At 41.0% G+C, this 23,567-nt stretch overlaps 1 protein-coding gene across 3 annotated transcripts in view; it reads left to right on the forward strand.

The window, feature by feature from the left end:
* Positions 1-5,031: 5,031 nt before the first annotated feature.
* The window catches only part of tet3 (tet methylcytosine dioxygenase 3), a 45,505-nt gene continuing 26,969 nt past the window's right edge, over positions 5,032-23,567 (forward strand). The window contains exons 1-2 of one of the 3 annotated variants that reach the window (XM_028456681.1): positions 5,032-5,091; positions 11,338-11,397. Coding sequence is in view for 1 of the 3 variants with exons in the window: in XM_028456679.1 (XP_028312480.1) it covers positions 18,486-18,521 (36 nt within the window). In the remaining 2 variants the exon portion in view is untranslated. Of the gene's footprint in view, positions 5,092-11,337; positions 11,398-18,259; positions 18,522-21,648; positions 22,032-23,567 lie in introns of those variants that run through there. The other 2 variants (XM_028456679.1, XM_028456680.1) reach the window with 2 other exon arrangements.

Here is a 23,567-nt window from a genome sequence, read left to right on the forward strand (position 1 = left end):
AAACGATTAAAAAAAAAAATGAAGATTTATGTGGTTATTGGTGTGTGTTTGTGTGTCATTGTTAGACATCGCTATAAGGGCTTATGTAAATGACAGTGTATATACACATATTGAGACAAATGTTTCTTAAGGTTGATGGATTCAAACCACAAGTGTTTAAATGTGTTTGTTGCTTAAAATAAAGTTTTATAATAAATTATAAACCATATTGTGAGTTTCCATGGTACCTGTTAGGAAATACTTACGTATGGCGGATAGCACCGTCGTAAGTATACAAGCTTTGAATCATTCCCACAGTTATGATTCTTGGATTTTTTTATTTCAAACATTCATGCAGAGCCGTTTTTTGCTTTATGCGAACTATGTAAATCCATGTGTGTTCTGTTGTTATGATACTGACATTTGTGATAGTCGGGCTGCAAACGTTAGCTCATCAAGAGATAAAGACATGCACACGTTATTTGAGTTAGAATAGATTAAAAAGTGAATATCTAACAATAGTCTTTTAACTAGAAGATGTTTTACATTTAGAAATGAAACAATCAGCAGACATTTACTGCTGATTTAAAGCAAACGAAATCACGTATAAGGTTATTAATTTTATTATTTATCACTGATATACATGTTTAATTTATTTGCTATATGTATATTAGTTGTTTAATGTGTATTAAAAGAGAAAGCAAACTTTTTTTATTTGTTTTATTTTGGTCTCCAACTGTCTCTTAGTGATCATCTGACTACACCAGTTGTTCTAATTTGTCTCATTGCTTACATACTGCTTGTGTTCTTGTTGGATTTAGATTAAGTTCAAATCAGATGTTTTCGGATTCTGTTTTTTAGAGAAAATAGGCCTTAAAAAAAGTTCACTGGAATTAATTTTATTATGGGTAAATCAGGGCTATTGGATATAAGAATATTTAGTGCAAGGATATATAATTATAGTATGTCAAAAAAAGAAACCATGAATAATAATTCACATCAACAATTTTTATGGTCTTTGTATTCGTCTTGTCTCAGTCTTGGTCTCGACTACCAAAACTCTCTAGTCTTGGTCTTGGTTAGTGAATTCTATGTTGAGTACTACACTAACATTTACACTGTTCTCCACTGTGATCACTAGAAACTGTATCTGATAAAGAAAGGAACTATTAGAACAAGAAAAGGGCTACGTAGAATGGGAACAGAAGAAAATAAATATTGGGGAAAGTGAAAATTCAGCTAAACTCTGTCCGCCAGAGGGCGCTGTTTGTCTTCTGTTCATCGCAGATTGTCCAGCGGTGTCCACGTGGGGGTGTGCAGACTTTTCACTGTTTTCATCACAACATCTGGCTTTAAAGCCCGGCGGGAAAACCCCACAAAAAAAGTATTATTATCTTTTTTTTTTTTTTTAGTAAACTTTTTGCTTTTGTATTTAAAGGAAGATGTGTGAACTTTATTCTAGGCCTCTGCGTGGAAATGTCAGCTTAATTCATGATGTTTTTCTTCTTCTTTTAATAAATGGGGGGTTGGTTTTTTTTTTTTACACGTGGTGACGACAGATAGCAGTCTCTTCTTTTAGGTCCAGCAGGCTGGAGTCCAGTCCATAATTTTCAAATGACTTCAGCCCTTTAACAGATAGTTACTACATTTCTCTCTTTCTCTCTCTCTCTCTCTCTCTCTAATGTCACTGGTTTCCAACTTTACTCTCTTACTTTCCTCTTGTGCACGAATTTGTCTGCATTTATCCTTCTATAGAAATGAATTGTGTATAAATTTATCCATGAATCTGTCTTGAGGGATGTCAGACGAAGCCGTATTGGTGGTAAGTTTTGATTTCTTTCTTACTTCTATTGTTTAGTCATATGCGTATTGATTAGGAATTATATATATACGTTTTTGAATGCAAAAAAACCCCCAAACAAACAAAAAAAATCGGTTGAACAGACTACATATTCTAATAGGTGTTTCATTCAAAAAGTTTGCACTATAATGTGTTAAATGCCCCTAATGCGGTGTGAGATGTGTAACGTTACAACGTGAAGCGTGTTGTCAGTGAGTCTCTAATTTAAGGGCTAATGGGTGATGACTGCTGCTGCTGCTGCTAAGCGATGCTTCGCCTCTAAACAGATAAACAGACGCGCTGTCGTAAATCTAAAAGTGTAATTGGCACCCTTAGAAAGTGTCGTTTTTGTCACAAGGGGAATGGGCGAGTGAATGTGTGGCCCCTGTGTGTGTGTGTGTGTGTGTGTTTTGTGTATCCAGGGCCAGATAAGCAGTGCTATCCCAATGTAAATGTAAGCGCTTTGATCATCGGCGGCTCCCCGCGGGGATCCCTGCAGGTGAGCACGTGGACATACAGTAACTGTAAAAACAGTAGCAGAAAAAGTGCGTGTGTGTGCGTGCGTGTGTGAGCGCGAAAGCCAGAGCACGTGTCAAACTGCATGGTGTTAAACCTGTTAGTACATTAGCCTCTGCTGCATAAAACAGGAATATATATATATATATATATATATATATATATATATATATATAACTAGTAACTAGTTGTTCACTAACTGTTAGAATGTTGCATTTTTTCCCACTCCACAGACTTCGTGAATGACAATAGTTCTGAGGCTTATTTCCCCAAAAGTCTATTTATTTGTATTTGCATGAATCATTGGACCAAAGTGATCAGCAGCTTTTCACTTTTCTAACAAACGTAATTGTTGCATCAGCATTAAAGAAATTATTGATCCACTTTTTCAATCCAGAGTTAGGTTCAGTTTCCAAACCCAGTGGTTCTCAAACATTTTTGGCTCTAGTACCTTCTTTCTTTTGTTTCTGAATCAAAGTACCCCCTTTGTCCGATTACAACATTTTGCTTAGAAAACTAGAATCCAAAATATAGTTGCTTAAATCACAAATAGTAAACAAACAGCAAAATGTGACTGTAAACAAATAAACATTACTGTCCATTCAAAAGTGGTAGATTATAATGCAGCAAAATAGTTGATACGTCAGTTATATTATAGAGCACGGTTGATTAATCTGTTAAAATTTTAATGTTTTAATTTTTAACGATAAAACTTCTGTTCTGTCATAGTCACTCAAGCTCTAAACCCTAGGTTCTCAAAGTGGGGTACGGGTACCCCCAAGGGTATGCAAATTGTCATGGGGGTACGTGAATGAACATTAAAAATATTGGAAACTAGAATATAAATAGAGCAGTTCATGCTAATGCTAGGCTAATGCTAATGCTAGGCTAATGCTAATGCTAGGTCAATGTTAATCCTAGGCTAATGCTATTGGTACGCTAATGTTAATGTTGATGCTAGGTTAATGCTATTGCTAGGTTCTTGCTATTGCTAGGTTAATGCTAATGCTCGATAATGCTAATGCTAGCTGATGCAGTACGACGCGGGCCAGCACCTGCATCCTCACTTGCATTTTCTTCAGGAAATGCATGTATTGTGGGTATTATTATATTTTATTCCTCAACAGGATAGGTAAAATTCACTGTAGGTCTACATTATATATCATATTACATTTTTATGTTTTTTAAGTGTCCAGGAGGAGGGGGTACATGGCTTCAGGTTTAATGTCTAAAGGGGTACAGGACTGTGAAAAGTTTGAGAACCACTGCTCTAAACCAATGAAGGCAATGACTTCAGTCATGTGACGTTGGCATCATTAGTTTTCAATCTGTGTTTACAATGAGGTTTAAATGGACCATCTGCTACTAAAACTTCTTTTCCATGATGATTTTATATTTTCAGAGGGAAATCTTATCATCAGAAACTAAAAGAGCTTTTGAAACCAACTCAGCACCTACCTTTCAAATCCTGAAATGTGCCAAGAAAAGTGCCTAAATGCATCAATAATGATTCAAATGTTTGCAAGTAACAGAGTAATGTTGTTAATTAACATTAAAATACGTTCAATAAGCAGGAGTTGGAGATGTACCAGCACATTGGCCCCCTTTTTCCCAGTCATTTAACTCAAATCCAAACTTTCAGCCAATTATTGTTTGCTGGCCAAATGTTCAAATAGGCGATAGTCATCATGGTTCACTTTACTGACGGTTGACTGGAGGGTGAGACCACCAGACAAAGAGGACTGTCCCAGGCATCAACTTATCACCCCCGCCTTTATTCAGGGAGACAAACGCCTCCGCGCTGACCATGTGGGGTCTGCCATTAAACCTCAATATCTCGGCAAGCCGCTCACGTAGAGCCGCGTGGCTCCCAGCCAACCGCATACACTGCACTGACAGCTGTGTTAAGAAACCAGACGATATCCAGACAGCAGTAGGAGAGCCAGACTGAACTCAGAGTGAATCTTGATGAACGTCTAAAAGTCCAGGCAACACAATCAGCATTCTCTTTACTCTGTTATTAAAAGAAACACGAGTATTTATGGTACTAAGATATTTCCTTTTTTTTAAATTTTGTGCCCTCACAGGATCAGTCAGAACCCAGGTTGGGTTGACAAAGCCCCGATGCTCCAACTAGCAGGTGTCCCTTCAGAAAGTGGTGGTCCACCAACAATCCATCGGGGTAGTTAGTTCAGAGCTACTCCAAAACTGGAAGCTACCTTCATGGACATTAGAGATCTGGGAAACCAAACCACTTGCCAAGCATTCAGTGCTAATTCATCCTTAATTTTAAGGTTTTTACACTTTATACTTTTCAAGGTATAAGCAGTTCAATCATGTTTAATCATACTGCTTAGTTCATATTTAGGATAGAGGAAAAAAGAGTAATCATGCCTAAGTCAAGGGCAGGGCCTGGTCCACCATCTAAGGACTTTTATAAGTCCACTATAGATGCAGATGATGCTCAGTCTCTACAGTTGCATCACAAAAACCCAGAGATGGATTCCCCTCTGAGCCAATACATCGAGGCTGAACATCAGCAAGCAGGACTGTTTCCTCTATCTCCTTTTGAGTTATCCCTAGAATCAACTCTTGATCTCCAAAAAAAGAGAAGGAAGAAATGTGGAACCTGCGATCCCTGCCTCCGCAGAGAGAACTGCGGTGCTTGTGCTAATTGTCAGAATCGTCGGACTGGAAAACAGATATGCAAGCTGCGCAAATGTGAGCAGTTAAAGAAGAGTCGGAGCGAGCGGGACGTGAGTAATCGACCATTATTCTCAATGTTGGATTTCTGTGTCAGACACTGCTAAGTTCATTTTCACTTCCTGTCTAATCTTTATGAGAAGGTTTGTTTAACTCATGTTATTTACTTTAAATTTTCTCAAATATCCCAATAATGGGATATGATGGGACTTAGAAATACCATGGCCTCTTGATGTATTTTTCTTTACATACGCCCATGTGACATTTTTCCTGAGATTTTTTGTAAACAAATAATAACTGATAGAAGACATTTCTCCCATTATGAAAACACTGTGTGATTTCAAATCTGATCAATTCTAAATCATAATAGAACTTGTAGAACAGTTAAGGCATGATTAGGTTATCATTGGGTTTTTTGCCTTTTTAAAATGTTTTAAGAGTGGACAGCATTTACATGGCTAAGAGGCTTTCCAAACAGCAGCAGTGGAGAATTCCTTCAGTTGCCTGTGCTTTTGTCCATTGACCCCTGAGATTTTGGTTGAGGGTGGGGGTTAACCTTAGCCCGTTTTGTATTTGGTGTGGGTGTGGAAAGAAAGGTTGAGAGAGTGCGGCTTCCTAAAGTGTTCACTGTGTGGCGTGTGGCTGTGTGTCTTTGTACATGCACCAGTGTCTTTAAATGGGATTGGTCGGGGGAAGGGCCGAACAGTCAAGAAGGAGGATGGGAAGACAGAGTAACTGGTCAGCAATGTTGGAGGGAAAAGACTTGGAAGAATCAAAAAGAGTCACAAAAGCTTGGTCAAGAAAAGAAGGCAGGGTGCGGGAAATATGAACAGCCTTCCAGTGGATTTGAATCGGAGGCTACTCTTGTTAATTCACCATCAGTGAAGTACGCAACAGAAAAATCCCTGACTCGTGTTACCTTGATGTACATTGGTCTGACTTGTTTGATTAACTAAATTGTTTTGTCGCACAATCAGTACCTCATCTTACATAAGTTTGAAGGATTAGATCCATGAGAAAAAATTGTCCAATTCCGAAGTCATTACCCCAAATTAGCTGTAATAGCAAAGGTTGTAATTGTTGTAACTCTTTTCACATCATTATATGGCCAGTGCTTATTGTCCTTCATGTTTGAGACAATACCATTCAGATATACGTAATACACGTGCAAAAACTTAAATTATCCTCCAGTACAAAAATGTAGAGGCCTCCGATTGTCCATTTAAAATTTTCACAACTTGTATTTTAGGTTTTACCCAGTTCCAGATTACGCAATTTTGTTTTATTTCTATTATATCGGCGAACAGGATTATGTCAAAAGTGCTTCAACAGTTTTTGACTAAATTAAACCAAAGATAGACATTATGAATTGGGGGATCCGGATCAACATACTTACTCTAGATCAGTTTCAAAAGTTGAAAAATCCCTATCTCTTATTATTGCCAAAATCCAGAAAATCATATTTCAGTTTTTAAATGACCAATCTTTATGAAATATGATTCAGTTATGTCCGGTTGGTTCCTCAACTCATTCAGTGCCAGCCATTTTCAAAATTTCTACCCCCTCAGTGCCAGCCGTTTTAGAGCATTTTGACTCATTTTTAAAAGACCCACAGAATATTTTGTACTTGGACAATCCAAAGTCTGACACCAGACTCTGAATTACTAAAATCTCTAATTTCATCAGAATTTTGTTTCTAGCTTGTTTTGTTCTTCTGTAATCAGCAGTTGAATAGAGGCAAGTTTCACACAAATCGCCAGTTTGTGGCAAAAAGCTGAGAAAAACGGCTTTTTCTGAAAAAAACCTAATAGTGACTTTGAAGTAATTTTTATTTTCTTTTAGTGACACCTCAACATTGGTTTCCTTCTATAAAACAACAAAAAGAACACTGAGACCAGGCTTTTGATGGCAACATTATTATTTTGCTATCTATTTCAGAGGTGAATGGATTTCTTACTGTATTTTGGCCGTCTTCCAAGTCTCTCCCCCTATTAGTTCCCACACGCACAACTTCCTTCTCATCCCGGACATGCCGAGTGTCAGCGCTTGCCCCGTTTTTTTGATCGTTTTATTTCACCATCGCGACACTCTCAATAGTCCACTTAGGTTCCACACATGCTCTGGTCGAGTGTGCGCTGCTGTGAGGACGGACTCTTCATTTTATGGATACACACATATGCATATATACGTATATACACATACATATGTATCCCACACCCAACATGAATTCATCATGAATTCATCACAGCTGATCCCTCATCCAAAGGTGCGTTGCTGCCACCTACATGTCACCAGTTGGTCACTACATCATGGTACAAGTTAGATATTCACCGGGAGAGCTTCGTCACACTGTCTCCTAGCAACCCCAGCCAAAAAACACAATTAATGTCTATAGATGTGAATGGCACTCAATGAGTTAAATACCCCACTGGGTTTCATCCAGATTGGCTCCACATTTTATCATGATTTTTTAACCGAAAAAGAAACGGGGGTGTTCATCCATTTGGACCTACTGTATCGTTATTAATGGGGATAGAAATTCCAAGATTTTCCAATGTCTAATTAGTTTTGTTTAGTACTTGGTGTGGAGATCAGAGACTCAGCGATAGGATACTTCCTATCTTTATGATGACGTAGCAGTGTATTCCAAGAGGAATGTTTTAAATAAGTTGTACTTTGTATGAAATACATCATAGAATATAAACAATATTTTAGGCAAAATATGTGCATGTGGAATTGGGCCTACTTATATATTCCTTTCTTCAAAAATGAGTAAATCAGTATTGAGCCATACATTAATATTACTATGTACTATATTACATATTAATGTAGTTGATACATCATTTATTTTTCATACAAAAAGCCAACTGTGTTGTTGCCAAACTTAAACTACCTATAGATTGTCGCTAAATTTATGTGAAGTTTAAAAAGCTGAAGAAATATATACAAATTGTAATTATATTAGCGTTAGTAGGGGAGGGAACTGCCCAGGAGTCATTGCTCCTCGACCCCGAACTGCTCTTTACTGAGTCTACGTCAATTCATCAATATTCCTCCCCCACATTGCCTCCATCTCTGTCCTCTGACCTCTCCAGCTCACTTCGTCATTGGCTGCTGGCCACATCCTCCATCTTCTCCCATGACAACTGCACTGCGGCTCACCGGCGTTCAATAAGATTATGGGCTGCAGCTTTGCTCTTTGAATGCTCTGCACACGGGTATATTTAGCAAATGTATGTGTGGTGTTTTAATGCAAGGCACAATATTACATTTACACATTCAGAAAACATTGATCTATTGTGCTTTTAGTTTCCTTTTTCACTCATAGCCTGGTTTCGATTCATTACTATCAGTCATTTGTTCGAGCTCAATACAGTGGACTACAGGGGTTAAAGTGCAACAAATGTAAGATTAGTATTGAGTAAAGGTGGAGAATACATTGTTTAGACAAGAACTGCCTTGTTTGAGTAACATTAGCTGTAAGCAGGTGAAGGTAAACTCTACGGACACCCTTATGAACCTTTTTCCTTCTCCTGTAGTTGAATTCTGCATCAATGACAAGTAATGTGTGAGTAGGAGGAGGAAGGACGCGTGTGAATGAAATGCTGCTGAATGAAGGCACGTGTCGAGATCATGACGCTGTCACGATTTGCGCTCATTACACTCATTCAAGTATTGCCAGGTGTCAAAAGGCAAGATCTTCTTTACGATGCGCATGTTATGTCCTGTTCCACATTTTTGTTGGATTGCTACTTCTCGCATTAGGTTATACAATACGGCTTAGTGAGCTGAGGTAACTGTTTCCCTTTAAAAGGCTTTCTTCACACGAAGATAAAGCAGATATTTTGTACCGCTATGCTGCTTTCCCAGCGGTATAGCTTGCCCGGCTTACCTTGAGTAAAACGCGGTGCAGCCAAGATGCCGCTCCTGCAGTCCAGCTCAACCTGAAACCCGCCTCTGCTCAGATGTAAACACACGCATATACACACAGACACACACACACACGTGGCCCTGTGTGACGTCAACAGAGGGGATTTCCCGTGCCATCAGTGAGTGTCAGACAGACTCCAGAAATGCTGTGTCACTGTGTGGCTGCCTCGCCTCAGCTTGCCCCTTTCCCGCTCACTCACTCTTTCGGATTCACTCTGGTTCCTCGGTCTTCCTTTCGCTGTGTGTCTTCGCTCACTTCTTCTGGCCTGGTCTGGAACGATCGCTGACTTGTTACCTTCTCGGAGCAGAAAGATTTGGCACACGTTTGTTACTGCTAAACAATTTGGATATTAAAGACGACTTTGCAAAAATCCATATTATTGTCTGCGAGAGCTTTTCTTTTTGACTTTGCGTGCACGATTATGTGGTTCCAACCAGTGTACAAAGATAATAATTTTTGTCAAAGTTGTGAACTTTTTATTGCGTAAACTGCCTACTCAGCACTTTTAATGACATTTGATGACTTTAACTGCACAGCTGGGTGTGCTGTGTAACACTTATGCCTCTCAAAGAAGTATGTGTATGCGCGTGCGCGTGTGTGTGCTGTGTAGTTCAGTCCAGTTATTGCAGGCAGCCGGACACAGATGGTGCTCAGTGATACCACATACCAGAGGCATTGTTTAGGGAAGGCGAGTTGGAGGGAGATAATTGACAGGCATAGAGAGGACCCATAACCCCTCCCCTCACCGTTCTTCACACATGCACACTCATGGACACTCATGGACACGCACGCACGCACGCACGCGCACACCTCCCACCCACCTATACTTTGTCTCTTTGTGTCAGCCTTTCTTTAATGCTCCTCCACTGACACACCATCAGACAGACTCGTTCCCGCACACCCTTTGGTTTGTATTTCCACCTTCTTCTTTACTACCTCTCTCTCTCTCCACCCTCCCTCGTTCTCCCAACTGTTTCACCCTAGCAGCAGAGCCCAGCTTGGCCTCTGATTGGTGGACATTCCGCCTTTGTCTGCCATCTCTAGCGTGACGTTTCCACGATGAGAGCTTTGTGTGTGTGTGTGTGTGTGTGTGTGTGTGTGTGTGTGTATACACACTCATCTGTGTATGTGTTTACAAAGTGGAGGGAGGAGTAAAGGAGAGAAAGAGAGAGAAAGAAAAAAGGGGGAGGTGCTGGTCAAGAGGACATTTGCAACATTTGAGAAAAAAATTAACGAGTGGGTGGAAGGAGGGTTTGCAGAAAAAAAATCACATGTGTGTGTGTGTGTGTGTGCAGGAGACCTATTGGCATACAATTGTGTATGTGTGTGTGTGTGGGGGGGGGGGGGGGGGGTTGACTACAGAGGGAGAGAGAGAGAGAGAGAGAGAGAGAGAGAGAGAGAGGAGTGCTTATGAACAAGGGCTCATGTAAAAGCAGATTAAAAACACAAGATGGCCTCCTGAATGGTCTCCCGGTGCACAGACAAGACAGAGAGAGAGAGAGAGAAGCAGTGGGGTGAGCGAGGAAGAAGGATAGTAAAAAAGAAGGGCACATTGTGGGGGAGAAAGGGGGAGCGACAAAAAGGAGCCGGAGTATTCTGATGGGGATTCGTCAGGCGGACGGAGGAGTGCAAACCGAGGCAGCCCATAAGCTCAGAGGGTAAATACTCACCATGCCAGACTATTTTAGAATTGATGGGTGGCTGTGGTTGGAGGGGCGTGTAGGAGAGTTTAGAGATCAGAACGGGAGGTTGCCGAGAATAGGGGTTAAACGGGTCGAGACAAAACACATCACTTAACATTGAGACAGCCGAGGCAGTGCAGGGGGCAGTGGGGGAGGGGGCTGCGTTTTGGGGTCGGGGGGTATTCTGTACAAAATATGAAATATGAGGAATGTATTGTTTAACAAACCAGCAGTAATTACAATCTAACCCATCTTACCTCCATCCTACTAATCTTCTGACACCGGTGCATCTTCCTTTCCAAAGTCATCTAACGACTAAAATATCTTTGCACACTTTGAGAAGGCTGCACCAGGTCAGAGTGCAGACATAACATAATCCTGGGATTGAAATTGAATCTCATATTTGTCGCTGCTCAGTCCCAGCTTTGGCGGTAGAGGGAAGTGCCGGCGCACTCTTTGAGCTCAAATCAAAGAGAAGTGTCTCCCTTTCCTTCCTTTACATTGTTGCTGCAGATCATGTGTTGCCCACTCATTCATTTGAGCAACTGTATTCCTATCCAGTAACAAGCCTTTTCAATCAAGCCCCTGTCGCAATATACTATTGATTGTTATTCTCAGCCCCTCCCTTCTTCTTTCTTCTCTAACCACCATTTCTTATTCTTGTTTCTTGTCGATTGGATGTGAAGGTGAAGTTTTTGGAAGACAGCAGTCGTGGCTCTTTGGGAAATCCTGAACTGGCAGCTGAGGTATGAGGGCACTGGGTTCGTCATTCTCTTGGGTTGTGATCCACAGCTGTTGGCTTGTTGCACGGTTAGAATGTAAATGTCAAGGTTTGTCAACAAGGCTAAGACTTGATCTACACTTTGTTTCTCATATTTGACCTGTGATTGTGCAGCTGAGAGTTATTTGTGTATTTATGTGTGTGAGTGTTTTAACCGCGAGTAAGATTTTCCAAAGAAAGCTAGCATTCTTTTTTCTCCCCTATGTGTTACAATTGCTTTACATTCCTTCATTTCTTCAAAGATTGTATCCAGTTTCAATTCCTGAGAAATTCTACATCGTGTTATCTCAGGAGCTGAGCGCCTTGCTGATGTAGTCGCGACATTTTCAGTTTAAAGCGTCCCACGCTGCCCTCTGATTGGTGCCAGAGCCGGGCGTGTGTAGATACAACAGACCAGGGAATGAAGGAGGGAGGAGCTGGAGGAGGAGAAACGCAGCACGTTGGTTAAGGACCCATGGGGGCAGTCCTGCTTTCTCGAGGTTGTACAGTGAAATGAGGTGAAGAGAGTAAAAGTTAGTGGGTCACGCACGTGTACATGTTTTGATCATTGAGAAAACGCTGTGGTCGTTCTGCAGACTGAAAAGTTGGGGCATACCTGTATGTAAATGAGGAACAATGTGTGAAGGCTTTGATCAAAATTTCTTAAAATTACATTTCACTTGTGACACTTAGAGTTAGTGCTACAGTGAAAATAACTCATTTATTAGTGAGTTATTTTCAAATTGATTTTACAGCCCCCAACAGCTTAACCCTAAGCCTGCTTTGCTATCCTTCTATATGCAGAGGGTCTCTTTATCTGCAAGGTATCTACAGCCATCTGGTTCGGAGGGAAGGAGAATACTAACCTCTCCTTTCCTGTGTTTAAACAGCGTGTTCCCTGCCCTGTGGCTGCGCTGAGCTCTGTTTGTAGAGGGTCTCAGTTGCCGTGCGTGTCCTGGATAGAGTGTTTACCTCAGCTAGACGGGTTTTCCCTGTCAAACATTTCTTTGACAAGTTGGAGCGAAAATGTTGTTCGGCAGACTCACGGACGTGTGTGTTCTCTACACGCGTGCATGCGCGGGATTTCCTTCTTGCACACAAGTTGAGCTTTGCTCTCTATGCATGAGAAACAAAGTGTCGGAAAAAACACAAATGGCTGATTGCGTGTCGTAATCACACTTTCTAAAGTAGCGCGTGGAATCCCTGGCCTCAAAGCGTTAACGCTGACCTACTTTCTATTAAACGCTGACTGTCTCATGACATCACTGTTTTAATTTTAGCCCTGAACTCTGAACAGCCAAGGTTGGTCACATGACCCACCAGCCAGCACAATGAGACTCAGGAAGTAGCAGGGTGTCATTACCTTTTCCACTCAGTGCGAGCATTCGGTGTGTTCTTGGCTGTGTTTCGGTTTCCTCTCAGTCATCTCAGGACAGCAGCTACAGCACGTGGCATCACATGATGCAAACACTGACCTCATTCTTGCTCGGAATCCAACTACGGTTTTAAAGTTCTTCCAGCTGTTGTGTCAATGCTCGGTTCTTTTTGTCCTCGTCATATTTTCTTACTAGCAAGTTGTTGGTACACCCACAGATTGATGTAATAACTCATTATTTTCCTTCAGATCTAGGCTGCTCTCCCTCAGGTGCTGTTTTTACTCAGTTCATACCACATTCTGTGGTTGTCTTGTGGCTTTCAGCTGTGTGTGCGCGCACGTGTTAGAGGTGTGTCATCTAAGCAACCTGACAATTTGATTCAATTACGAATTAGGGTGCTACGATTTGATTATTCAACCATTTTTAATGCATCTTTTTTTCCCATTTGAGATTTATTTAATACTTTTGAACAAGGTGCATGTGTCAGTAAACATTAATTAAAGTAACCATTTGTCTCCATTGTCTTTTATTTTTGTCATATTACCAAATCCAACAGGAACTATATTATAAAATATTACAAATTCAGCCATTTCAATCAGATTATTCAGTAAAAATAGATATACTTCCAAATAAAATCCTCAATGAGCAGCATAAATCCTACAAGAAACTACATTTTGCCATCCACAACTTTAAAAATATATCAAACTTACAACATCAGCTCTCATGACACTTGTGGAATTAGGGTTTTTAAATAAATGGTGTATGCATAAAAGAACACAATGAATTATTAAATCATGCCAGGGCATGTAAGTGGAGAGGCAAATATGCAGCTATTCATCATAATTGTTGTCTTCACTGTCACAATTTCTGTCATCAGTCTCAGGATTGTAAACATTCAAGTTCTTGTGTAAGAAAAGCAGCTGGCCGACATGCTCTGCTGTGCAATTACTTTGTCTCTGTACTACTGTAAACAACCCTATCTACACTGAGACACTGGTGCCAGGAATGCACTGTTGGCCAATTTTGAAATCAAAGGAAACAGTAGTTGATTCTTTCAAACGCTAGCTTTTAATTCGGATGAGTGAATATCACGCTCAGTAACTGTAGCTGAAGAGTTAGCTGCCTCCATCGCCACCTTTACCTGGTCCGTTCCTTCATGTGTCCAGGCAGAATGCGGAACTTTAACTTTGGTTCTGCGAGCAGCGGTCATGTTCCTGTCATTTCATTATTATGAAATGAATCGTTTTTGAACATTCACATCGCAAATAATCTAAGGGTGCTTTCACACATGCCTCTTTTCTCCGCATGATGCTTTGCTTCCTCGGATACTCCGGTCTTTGTGAAAGGTCACTGGAACTCTGGTGCGGTGCAAACAAGGGAACTCTGTTCCTCTGAAAAATGTAGGTCTCGGTTCGGCTCAAGCGAAGCATGGTGCGGTCTTTAACCATGTGAGAAAACAAACAGGACCAAACACAGGACTTTACATTGAAGCGCAATTGTAACGGAGCAACTCCATCAGTGACAGCGCAGCAGCAGCTGCTGTTACGTGCCTGCCATCACGGTAACAGGCACAAGTACACACTCACAACCCAGTGGTCCAGCAGCAACACACACCTTACCTTACATTTACCGGTGACATGAGGACTCTGAGCGCTGACAGGTGGAGACGGAGCGTAGTCATCTCTGTGTTTATGTAGAGCATTAGCACCGGTTGTGGCATCGTGTGATTATGGGTTATTTACTATTGATGACTTTTCTCCGGGGATAGTTTTAGGATTTCCTTTGGAAAACATAGGAAGAGAGACCAACTATAGGGCGCGACGGCACGACTGTTAGTAGTGACAGGGCAGCGCCACATCGTCATGGCATTGGAGGCTAAAGTATTCTGTCCAATCGCCAACCGACCGTTTCGCCTGCGTGACATTGTTCAGAAAGTTTGGTGCGCTTGGCAAATAGAATGTGTGAAAGCGAACTGGACTGAATTAAAATGCAACAATGTTAGCGATTCACTGCCTGAATCGCACCGAGTCCACCGGATTATATGTGTGAAAGCACCCTAACAATCAATGTATTGGCACTCTTCTTGTGTGTGTGGGTTTTTGGTAACCCTGAACTCGAAGGAAATCTTAAGGTTTATGCACAAATTTACCAAATCTGATGGAACCGGTTTGGCTTGGCCCAGAAAAAAATGCTTTAACTTAAATACTTCTAAGCCATATCCATCATACACTTACAGTATCTAGAGTTGCAAATCAAGCAAAACAGCCTATTTATAGGTTATATGAGGTCAAGTTAATCAAATATTCACTCAAGACTTGCAGTAGATCTCTTTAAGGTTCTATCTATAACTATAAACACATGCGTGTGATATGTGGATGTTCCAAAGTTCTTTTTTTATGTCCTCCCCAATCTCCCTCTCCCTTGTTTCTCACCCTCACTAGGGTGTAACACTGCCATCTATTTTTATATGTTTCCCTCTAATAATGTTTAGCTGGCAATGGTCACAACTAAGCAATATAGTAAATGTGTCATTTTATTTTTACAGTAAAACATATTTATATTCTTAATATGTTAAAAAAAATATTGTTTCTGTCTGTAAAAATCATGCAGTGTGATATTGCAAAACATGGATTCATTCATGCCTTCAGTGTGTCATAATGATTGATGTATTGGAACTATTTATCAGGTGTATAAATGAGACGAGGGTGCTTCTGTTCATTCCTTGAACTTTTCATTTCGTTTTTTTACACAGGCATCCTTTAATGATCCTAAAGGGACTTTTTCACCACAGGATTTCTAAGCATTGCCTCCTTTACTGCCTTGTGGGGATTCAGCTGACTTGTGAATGTAAAGAGTCAGCAACAGATGCCGCTTCTCCATGCAATAATGGAATAAGAAGAGCTTTCTCAAGCTCTGTTCATTTTTCCAATAATGAAATTCATCTTTACAGCATCTGCGATACTTCCTTTATCCACCGTGTACGAGTGACAATATCATAGTATCAATATCCCACATGACATAATAGATTTTATGGTTGGTGGTTCGTTGGTAATATCTGTCTTTGATATTGAAGCGAGTGGTCGTCAGCTGGTGCCGCAGTTAATAAAAAATGAATAGGAAGAGCAAGGGGCGGAGCCTTGAGCTGCTGCTGCTGGAGCGCTTTAACTCTGCTGTTCCTGCCAGGCACGAGATGCCTGTAGTCCTAAATCCTGCTGCTGGCAGCACTGCCAGGGCTTACATAACACAGTGCAACAGCTGGATGAGGCTTATATTTTATTCTGTATTAAATTGATGTTCTTTACATTTTCAAAGAGCGTTGTTCAGGGTTGGACTGTTTTGACACAGACATGTGCTGGCCCTTTAAATCCGGCTCCGCTTGACTTGAACATATGGGAAGCTAATCTTAGCCGTGGTCCTCAGAGAGACAAGGCTGGCAGTGAGCCACCGTGCAGAACTGAGGAAGGTCTCTGTCTTTCTTCTCTCTATCTCACTTTCACATTTCTGATTTCACACAAAAAACATCCACTTCAAAAAGCCATATTTTCTGTTTTTTTTGGCTGTGATTTTACTCAAAATTGTTCTAAATTTTTCACCTGGGATGTATACAGTGATTACATCAGCATCCAAATCATTTCTGACTCTTGAGCTCTTTTTCATAAGCTGGCACACATTTCCCTGACAGATGGAAGTACACACTGTACCTTTACTGTATTTAACCACTATTTGTTTTTACCTCCGCTTCCTCTCCCTCTGTTCTTTCGTCTTTGCATTTAACACTCATTTATATTTCTATACTGTAAACACAATCTGTGCTGATTTTCGTGTCCAAAATCTCCAGCACAAAGAGCTGCAACTTGGAACCCCCTTCATTCCCACCAATCTCCGCCTCTTCATCTTTATTTTTGCGTGGCTCCACCCTGGATAATACTAATATACCCACCACAACTGCGCATTCATCCCCACCTTTCCAATTTTAACCCCCTCCCTTCAAAAGCCCCGCCTCCTCCTCCTCCCTTTCTCTTTGTGAGCAATAGTGAGGGGGTTGGGGTACGGCTGTCTCAGCTGGGATGTTCGTGCTGACTTGCACGTGCCAAATGTCAGAAGGTATGACTCAGATGATGCGCACCCAATACCACCCTGAATATAACACCACCCTGGCTCAGAGCTGGCATTGGCTGTGGTAAGGTGAGGCAGGGAAAAGAAGTGGCACAGTGAGGAAACAGACAGATCTAGTAGCTTTAAGTAGCCATGAATCTGTTTAGTTATGTGTGTTAAATCGTGTAATTAGGAAATCTGTATTTTTAGATCTCTGTAAAAGTGTCCAAAATATGAAGATATTTTTCCTTTACATTCATTTATTTATGTTTTTACTTGAGTTTTACATTTGGTAATAATTGTACCCTGCTCAAAATAGGCTGCTTTAAAAAAAGACACTTTATTTAAAGAATGTTGGATTTATCCATCCATCCATCATCGATCCATCCAACCATTAACATAACTTCAGATGATAATGATGATGATAACAATGTATTTTTATTTGCAATGCACTATACAATATTGAATTTTAAAGTGCTAAAAACAATAATACATACATACATACATATAGGCGCCTTGGAGGAAAATAAACACATTCTTTTTATTATTTTTGTGTTTTTGAGTAAAAAGAGTGAAAGCAAGCTTTTTCTTCTCTGCGTTCAGTCGGACTGAATCACTGCATTAAATATGATGTGCCTCGCAGCTTTTCATGTCCCACCCACTCATAAACTCAGTGAACCTAAGTTAAGAATCCATTCCAGTGTGCATGCTAGCTCATACTGTATGTTTGTGGAGGGAAAAGAATAGTTAAAATCTTCCTCTGCATTCCTTATTTGTGTGTATGTGTGGGTGAGTGCGTGCGTGCGTGTGCGCGTGTGTTGCTGGAGGTGTTAGCGTCCCTGTGTATGTGTGTGTTTGATGGTAGAGGCAGTAGGAGAGAAAGTGAAGGGTGCAAAGAAAGAGAGAGCGGAAGAGCACAGTGTGTCAGATCAGATGACCTTCATGCCTGTAGGACTGTGTGTGTGTGTGTGTGTGTGTGTGTGTGTGTGTGTGTGTGTGTGTGTGTGTGTGTGTGTGTGTGTGTGTGTGTGTGTGTGTGTGTGTGTGTGTGTGTGTGTGTGTGTGTGTGTGTAAGGTAAATGGGAACAGTTGTGGTGGGAGGCGGAGTCATCTGACAGGAGCTGATGGGAGGAGGGGAAAGGACCTTCGTTTGATGACCGTTACGCTCATGTCAGCTGGTTTGTCACATCCTCCAGTGTCCCACAGTGAAATCAGAAACACATTTCAATGACTGACCTCCTGAGTTTGGATATTACTGGGTTTTGTTTGTTTCACACACACGCACACGCAGGCACAGACCACCCATTATGTTGGGCAGGAAAAGCCTGTGTCATGTGAAGATTTGGTGTTGAGACTGACGAGAAGAGAAGATAAAATGACACAGGATTAGTCATTACGGAGGCTGACTAATGTTCACACATGCCGAGGTTGAACTATTGTTGTCACTCATCCTCCTACAGCCGAAACCTCCATACTGCTGAGAAACAGTGAGGTCGAGAAGAGAGAGAAAGACGAGGGCGTAAATCAACTTTTTTTTGGATGAAAATGTGACTACTGTGTGAGATGAAGAGCGATTAGGAGAGTGGTGCCGTCGTTTCTCCTCATGTCTTCAACTATGCCAGGTTACAGCAGGATATCAGTAAGTGTGATTTATTTCATTAAAACAATTTGGATAGACTCCTTGGATAGACAGCCAGCTTTACTCCTGACTCAGGACTAAAGCTGGTTGCACAGATATCCCGTCTCGTGGGGTTATGGAGAAATAACCCCTTTTCAATCGAGGGTGAGACTAGGATTATCCGAATTTGCTCTTTGGTTAGTTTCTCTGAAGGATTAAAGAAAGTCTTTTATGGATTAAGGATCTTTTTTCAGTTCATTCTTTGAAAAACTTCTCTGTTTTCTCTTAAGAATGTTATGTTTTGATAGCGCTTTGAGATGACTATTGTTGTCATTTGCGCTATATAAATAAATTTGAATTGAATTGTTTAGTTGTGCTTTTCCAATACTCTTCTAGATGGTTCTAAAACATCAAAAAGCTTTAAACCAATTCAAGACAATACAAAATTATTTATATGCAACAAGATAGCATTATAACTAAAGTAGAACTGAACATTGACCACTTTTTAAAATGCTTTGACACCCTCATTAACCCAGTGATGATATAGAGAGAAATTTATAATATTGTTACAAAACTCTGAGTGCTTAATTTGTTGAATTACATGTCTTAACTGTACCTGAAATATTATTGTTTTAAAACTCCTGATTGAAATTATGATCATATTGAAATATGATCTATAATTGGAGGTAGGATGAAGTGCCTAACTAGTGTGTTTTTTTTTTGTTTGTATTGGTTTTTTTTTTTGGTTTTTTTTTTGTGACATGAGATTATTACAAAAAAAAGATGTCGTAGAAACCTAATCCATTATTTTCATTATCCACATAATGAGGGCTACTGAGTTGAGTTCTCTGGCCACGCACATTTCTTCCTTTTCTCTGCAAAGAACGCATTGAAAATGTGTTTACTTGCTTCCTAACATAACTTGACATGAATCCCCACTGTTTTCAAAAAGACAACTTGTAGATATAAATAAAGTAGATATAATGTTGAGGCTAAATCTTAAACTGATGCCCAAAATCAGCACTTAGACTTGTTTGTAATGTGCATTCATGTCAGTGTTGTCTAGCTCTGAGAAATGACTTCATGGTTGTATTCATGGTTATCAGTTTGATGAGGTACCAGTGATTTTCTATTTGTCGTCGACAGTGGAAGTGGTTAAGCTGAACTTGGCTGTTGTTGTAAAAGCATACTTGCTTGTTTTCATTTACACAATTAAGTTAGTTTTCTATTAGTTGTCTCATCTTCCCTCACTTACAGTACTTCTTAATTTTTGTTTTATTACAATTCATTAGAAATATATTTACATTTGTTATAGTTAAGACTTGATGTTAAGGTATTATATATTTAATTGTACTCTAAATCCTTGTGTTTGATTTAGTGTCATAAAGCCGTTTAGTCAGACCAAGGATCTGTGGTACCTTAGTGTGTGTGAGGAAAGTAGTTTGAGAGGCTGAGTCAAATCTTGTGTGAGAAAAGCTGTGTCATTGCAGCTAGGGGAGATCACACAAGGCACGGCCGAGCCTAGTACATGCCAAAGAGTAATTCCGAGAGTCCGCTTTGTGTTGGAGGTGATGGCGAAGAAAGCGGGAACATGTGTCATAAGAAAACTGTGCCCACTCTTCAAACGTCCTGTGGGAGACACCGGTGGTGACGACATTACTATGTCATTGCCACGTTTCCTTCTTCTGTTGCGTCCCACGCCCCCTTTTTCAATGGCATTACTTGATCATGTGACCTAATGCTCTACTTCCTCCCTCCTTCCCTTAGACAGCTTTGTCTGTGCTCTGTTCCTCTTTCAGATTTACGCTCATCTGTGTGCATACATGAATTTGTGTTTTAAGAGCGAGACAGATAACACGCAGTTTCCAGGACCAGAGTGATTGTAACACAGTGAGAGCGTTAAAGCAAAAACCTATGCTAGGAGGAGAAAAGGCTCCAGAGACAAAACCTGAGGACAAATTCAGAAGGCAAAGAGGCAAAGGAAAATGACAGATCAAGAAAGACCAAGAAGAATCGCAAAAGCCAATAATATCAAGCTCCAGAATTCTCCACAAAATGTTACATAATGTAGCCATCACAAGATTAGTAGTGTAAGGAAAAACCTTCGAGGACTAACTGACAGCACTCGGCAGCGACGTTTATTCTCCTCTGCTCTACCTCCCGAGTAAACCTACTCCATAACTCCAGCACTGAAGGAGAGCTTAGAACACATTACTGGTCAGCTGGCAAGCGGGCGAGAGGAAACACACAACAATGATGAGCGCGTTGCTGCTAATTCTGGCACTTTTACCAAGGCAAAGCAGTTGTCAGGAAAGAGATGCGACAGAAGGGTGGACATGAGAGGACGGAAGTCTCGCAGAATGTAACGAGCTGATTGCATTTGGGGTGGTTGATATCAAAGCGTCATCACCTTTGTGTTTTTGACTTTTGTTTCCATCATTCCTTTTTTTCTTTACTCAAATTTGACTTGTGTCAAGTGATCCTTCTTACTTTGGATCTTTAAAGAACGACTCACAAGCTAGCAGGTGCTCAGCGACCAGCATACCTACCAACCTCTGACTCAGTTGTGCGGCTTTGCTAGATGGTCTATTATCAGCCGCGGAGGCTTTACTTCTCTACTCCAAGTGTGAGTAAGCAATCAGAAACGGACATTGAACGAACTATTAATGCAGGCTTGTCATTTGGCGCAAGAGACCGATAACTCAAGAAGATCTAAACATTGAGCAAACTCATTTCAGGTGCGCTGTCGCTTGGAAGCTGCTGGTTCACCTCTGCTTTCGAAATCGAGTAGCTTGATCACAAGAAAAACTGACAACATTGCATGCTATTTGAATAAACAAATAAACCCGAAAGCCTTTATGTAACTCAGTGGTTTTGAAGGGCGATCGAAGAAACTGAGCCCTGTTCTCCCATTGGTAAACCTTGGTTGGCTGTGCTGTTTCCTAGGCTTCTGCTGCAAGCGACTCTCCCCCACATCTCTTTCTGTTTCTGCTCACTGCATGCTCCATTCCATCGTACGTGCCCGCTGTGGCTCAGATAATGGCCTCTCGCTCTGCACACGCTGAAGTGAGAGAGGCAGAGGAGATGGAGGGAGAGGCTGCTAGAGAGGGAGGGGAGTGAAGGGAGGGAGGAAAAGAAAAAGAAAGAGGGGGGAAGCTGACTGCATGTGTAGTGAGGAGAAAGAAAGAGGATATTGAAAAAAGGGAAGGGAGGAGATAATGAGAAAGGAAAAAGGAAAGAACAGAAAGCATAGCAAAGCGTAAGGAGAGACAGGAGAATGAGGAACGGGTGTGCAGTGGTGGGGGGAGGTGTGTTCTGTGTGTACGGCTGGCTGCGTGTGTTGAATGTGTGCGTGTGTGTTTAGTCGTAGGCTGTCTTTGCTATGCACAAGCTGGAAGACATTAAAAAGGAATACAACCAACAGAATCTCTCGAGGACGCTTTTGCCGGCAGCTAGTCCCATGCTTCTTCCTATCTCCTCTTCTGCTTTTTACTCTTCAAGCGGCACTTCTGTTTGGACACCTAGGACGATGTAAGTATCTATCATTGGTCGCCAAGGCTCCAAGCCGGCTTCATATTGTCAGATATTGTCAGGGGCTCTGCTTCATGTTCCTGCTGAGCACGGCTGCAAAGGAAGGGGTGGGGGGGAAGGAGAAAAACCAGAGGGAAGATTGGGTGGATGTTGTGGATCAGGGATTTAGATTCAGCTGTCTACTCTTTACATCTGCCGCTACTATGCTCACATGCTTTGTCTCATCCCTCCAGGTTTTTTTTGTGTGCTGTCAGTAATTAACAGCTCACTGTTTGTCTTCACAGAGCCTATAAAGCCTTATCTTTTTTAAAGGGCTCCCACACTTCATAGTCTGGTCAACCAGGTTCTGCCAGATCCGATTCCGGTTAGGTGTGTGTATATTTTTGGGGCAGGCTTTGTGTAAAACCTGTAAAAAGGTGTGTTTGTTTGTTGTGGGAGAGAATGAAATAGTAAGATAGAAGATAAAGGTGATTGACCCTGTCTAGTGTAAATATTACTCATGTCACATGGTCAGGTGAAGCCTGATAGGCACAAAGGGCTGCAGGTGTTGGGGCTTAATTTCTTAAAGGTCATGTCAAGCTTTACCGAAGCTTAAATAATAAAGAAGTATTTTTGTCTGACAAAATGTTTCTATTATAAACATACTTGGCTCTCAGAATATATTTGATTGAGGGTGAGAAGGAGAACTCACATTGTGGGAGGTAAGAGGAAGAGTGTGATAAATAAATGGTACCTCTACTAGTCACGTATAACATAACATATAATGTATTACCAATAAACAAAATATATGCATTTATTTGAAAAACACATTTGAAGTAGTTTTTGAACGGAGCGGCCATGTTCGGCCGGATGTGACATCAAGTCATTAATTCCGGTGCAGTGTTTACATTGGCTTATACTTGGTTTCTTGGGTTTTCCTTTTTATTTGCGTTTTTGTTGTGCTTTTCTCTACATTTTCTTAAAAATCGTTTATTATGACGGACAACTCTTTTAAATTCATTTTAGGCTGTGGTGTATCAAAGCATCCGGCTGCATTGTTTACATAGGAGACATGACGGAGATCGTGTTGCATGACACGAGTGAGTAGGAGAGAGAGTGGACTTCCCGGGGGACAAGCTCAGGAACACATTTAAGCAATTTAGATGAGGAAAGTCAGCTAGAAAAGCACCTGTCGCGCAAAGCTAATGCAATGGCTTGATGTCACTTCCAGAGTTTGACGCGAGTGAAATGACAGCAACTGTCTCTCCTCGATGGCCAGGTGTTTCTTACTCCTTGCTGCTGAGGAATTTTTAAAAATGTTACCTGACTAAACTTCCAGTATTATACATGATTATTTGATAGAACTTGGAAATGAAATTCACTACAGGTACACTTTAATGTTATTTGGGTATCCAGGTTGTGCTGTCTTAGAGCTCTGTTTCATCACACTGCAGTTCTCAAAACTGCCGCACACATGCCCCCCAACATCCTCCCCCTCCACTTCCCTGTCTAATGCCGCTGATATCACAGACATTGGGCCTCTCATGTATTGCATAC

The sequence above is a fragment of the Gouania willdenowi genome, chromosome 9 (genome assembly GCF_900634775.1).
Source record: "Gouania willdenowi chromosome 9, fGouWil2.1, whole genome shotgun sequence".
NCBI lineage: Eukaryota > Metazoa > Chordata > Actinopteri > Blenniiformes > Gobiesocidae > Gouania > Gouania willdenowi.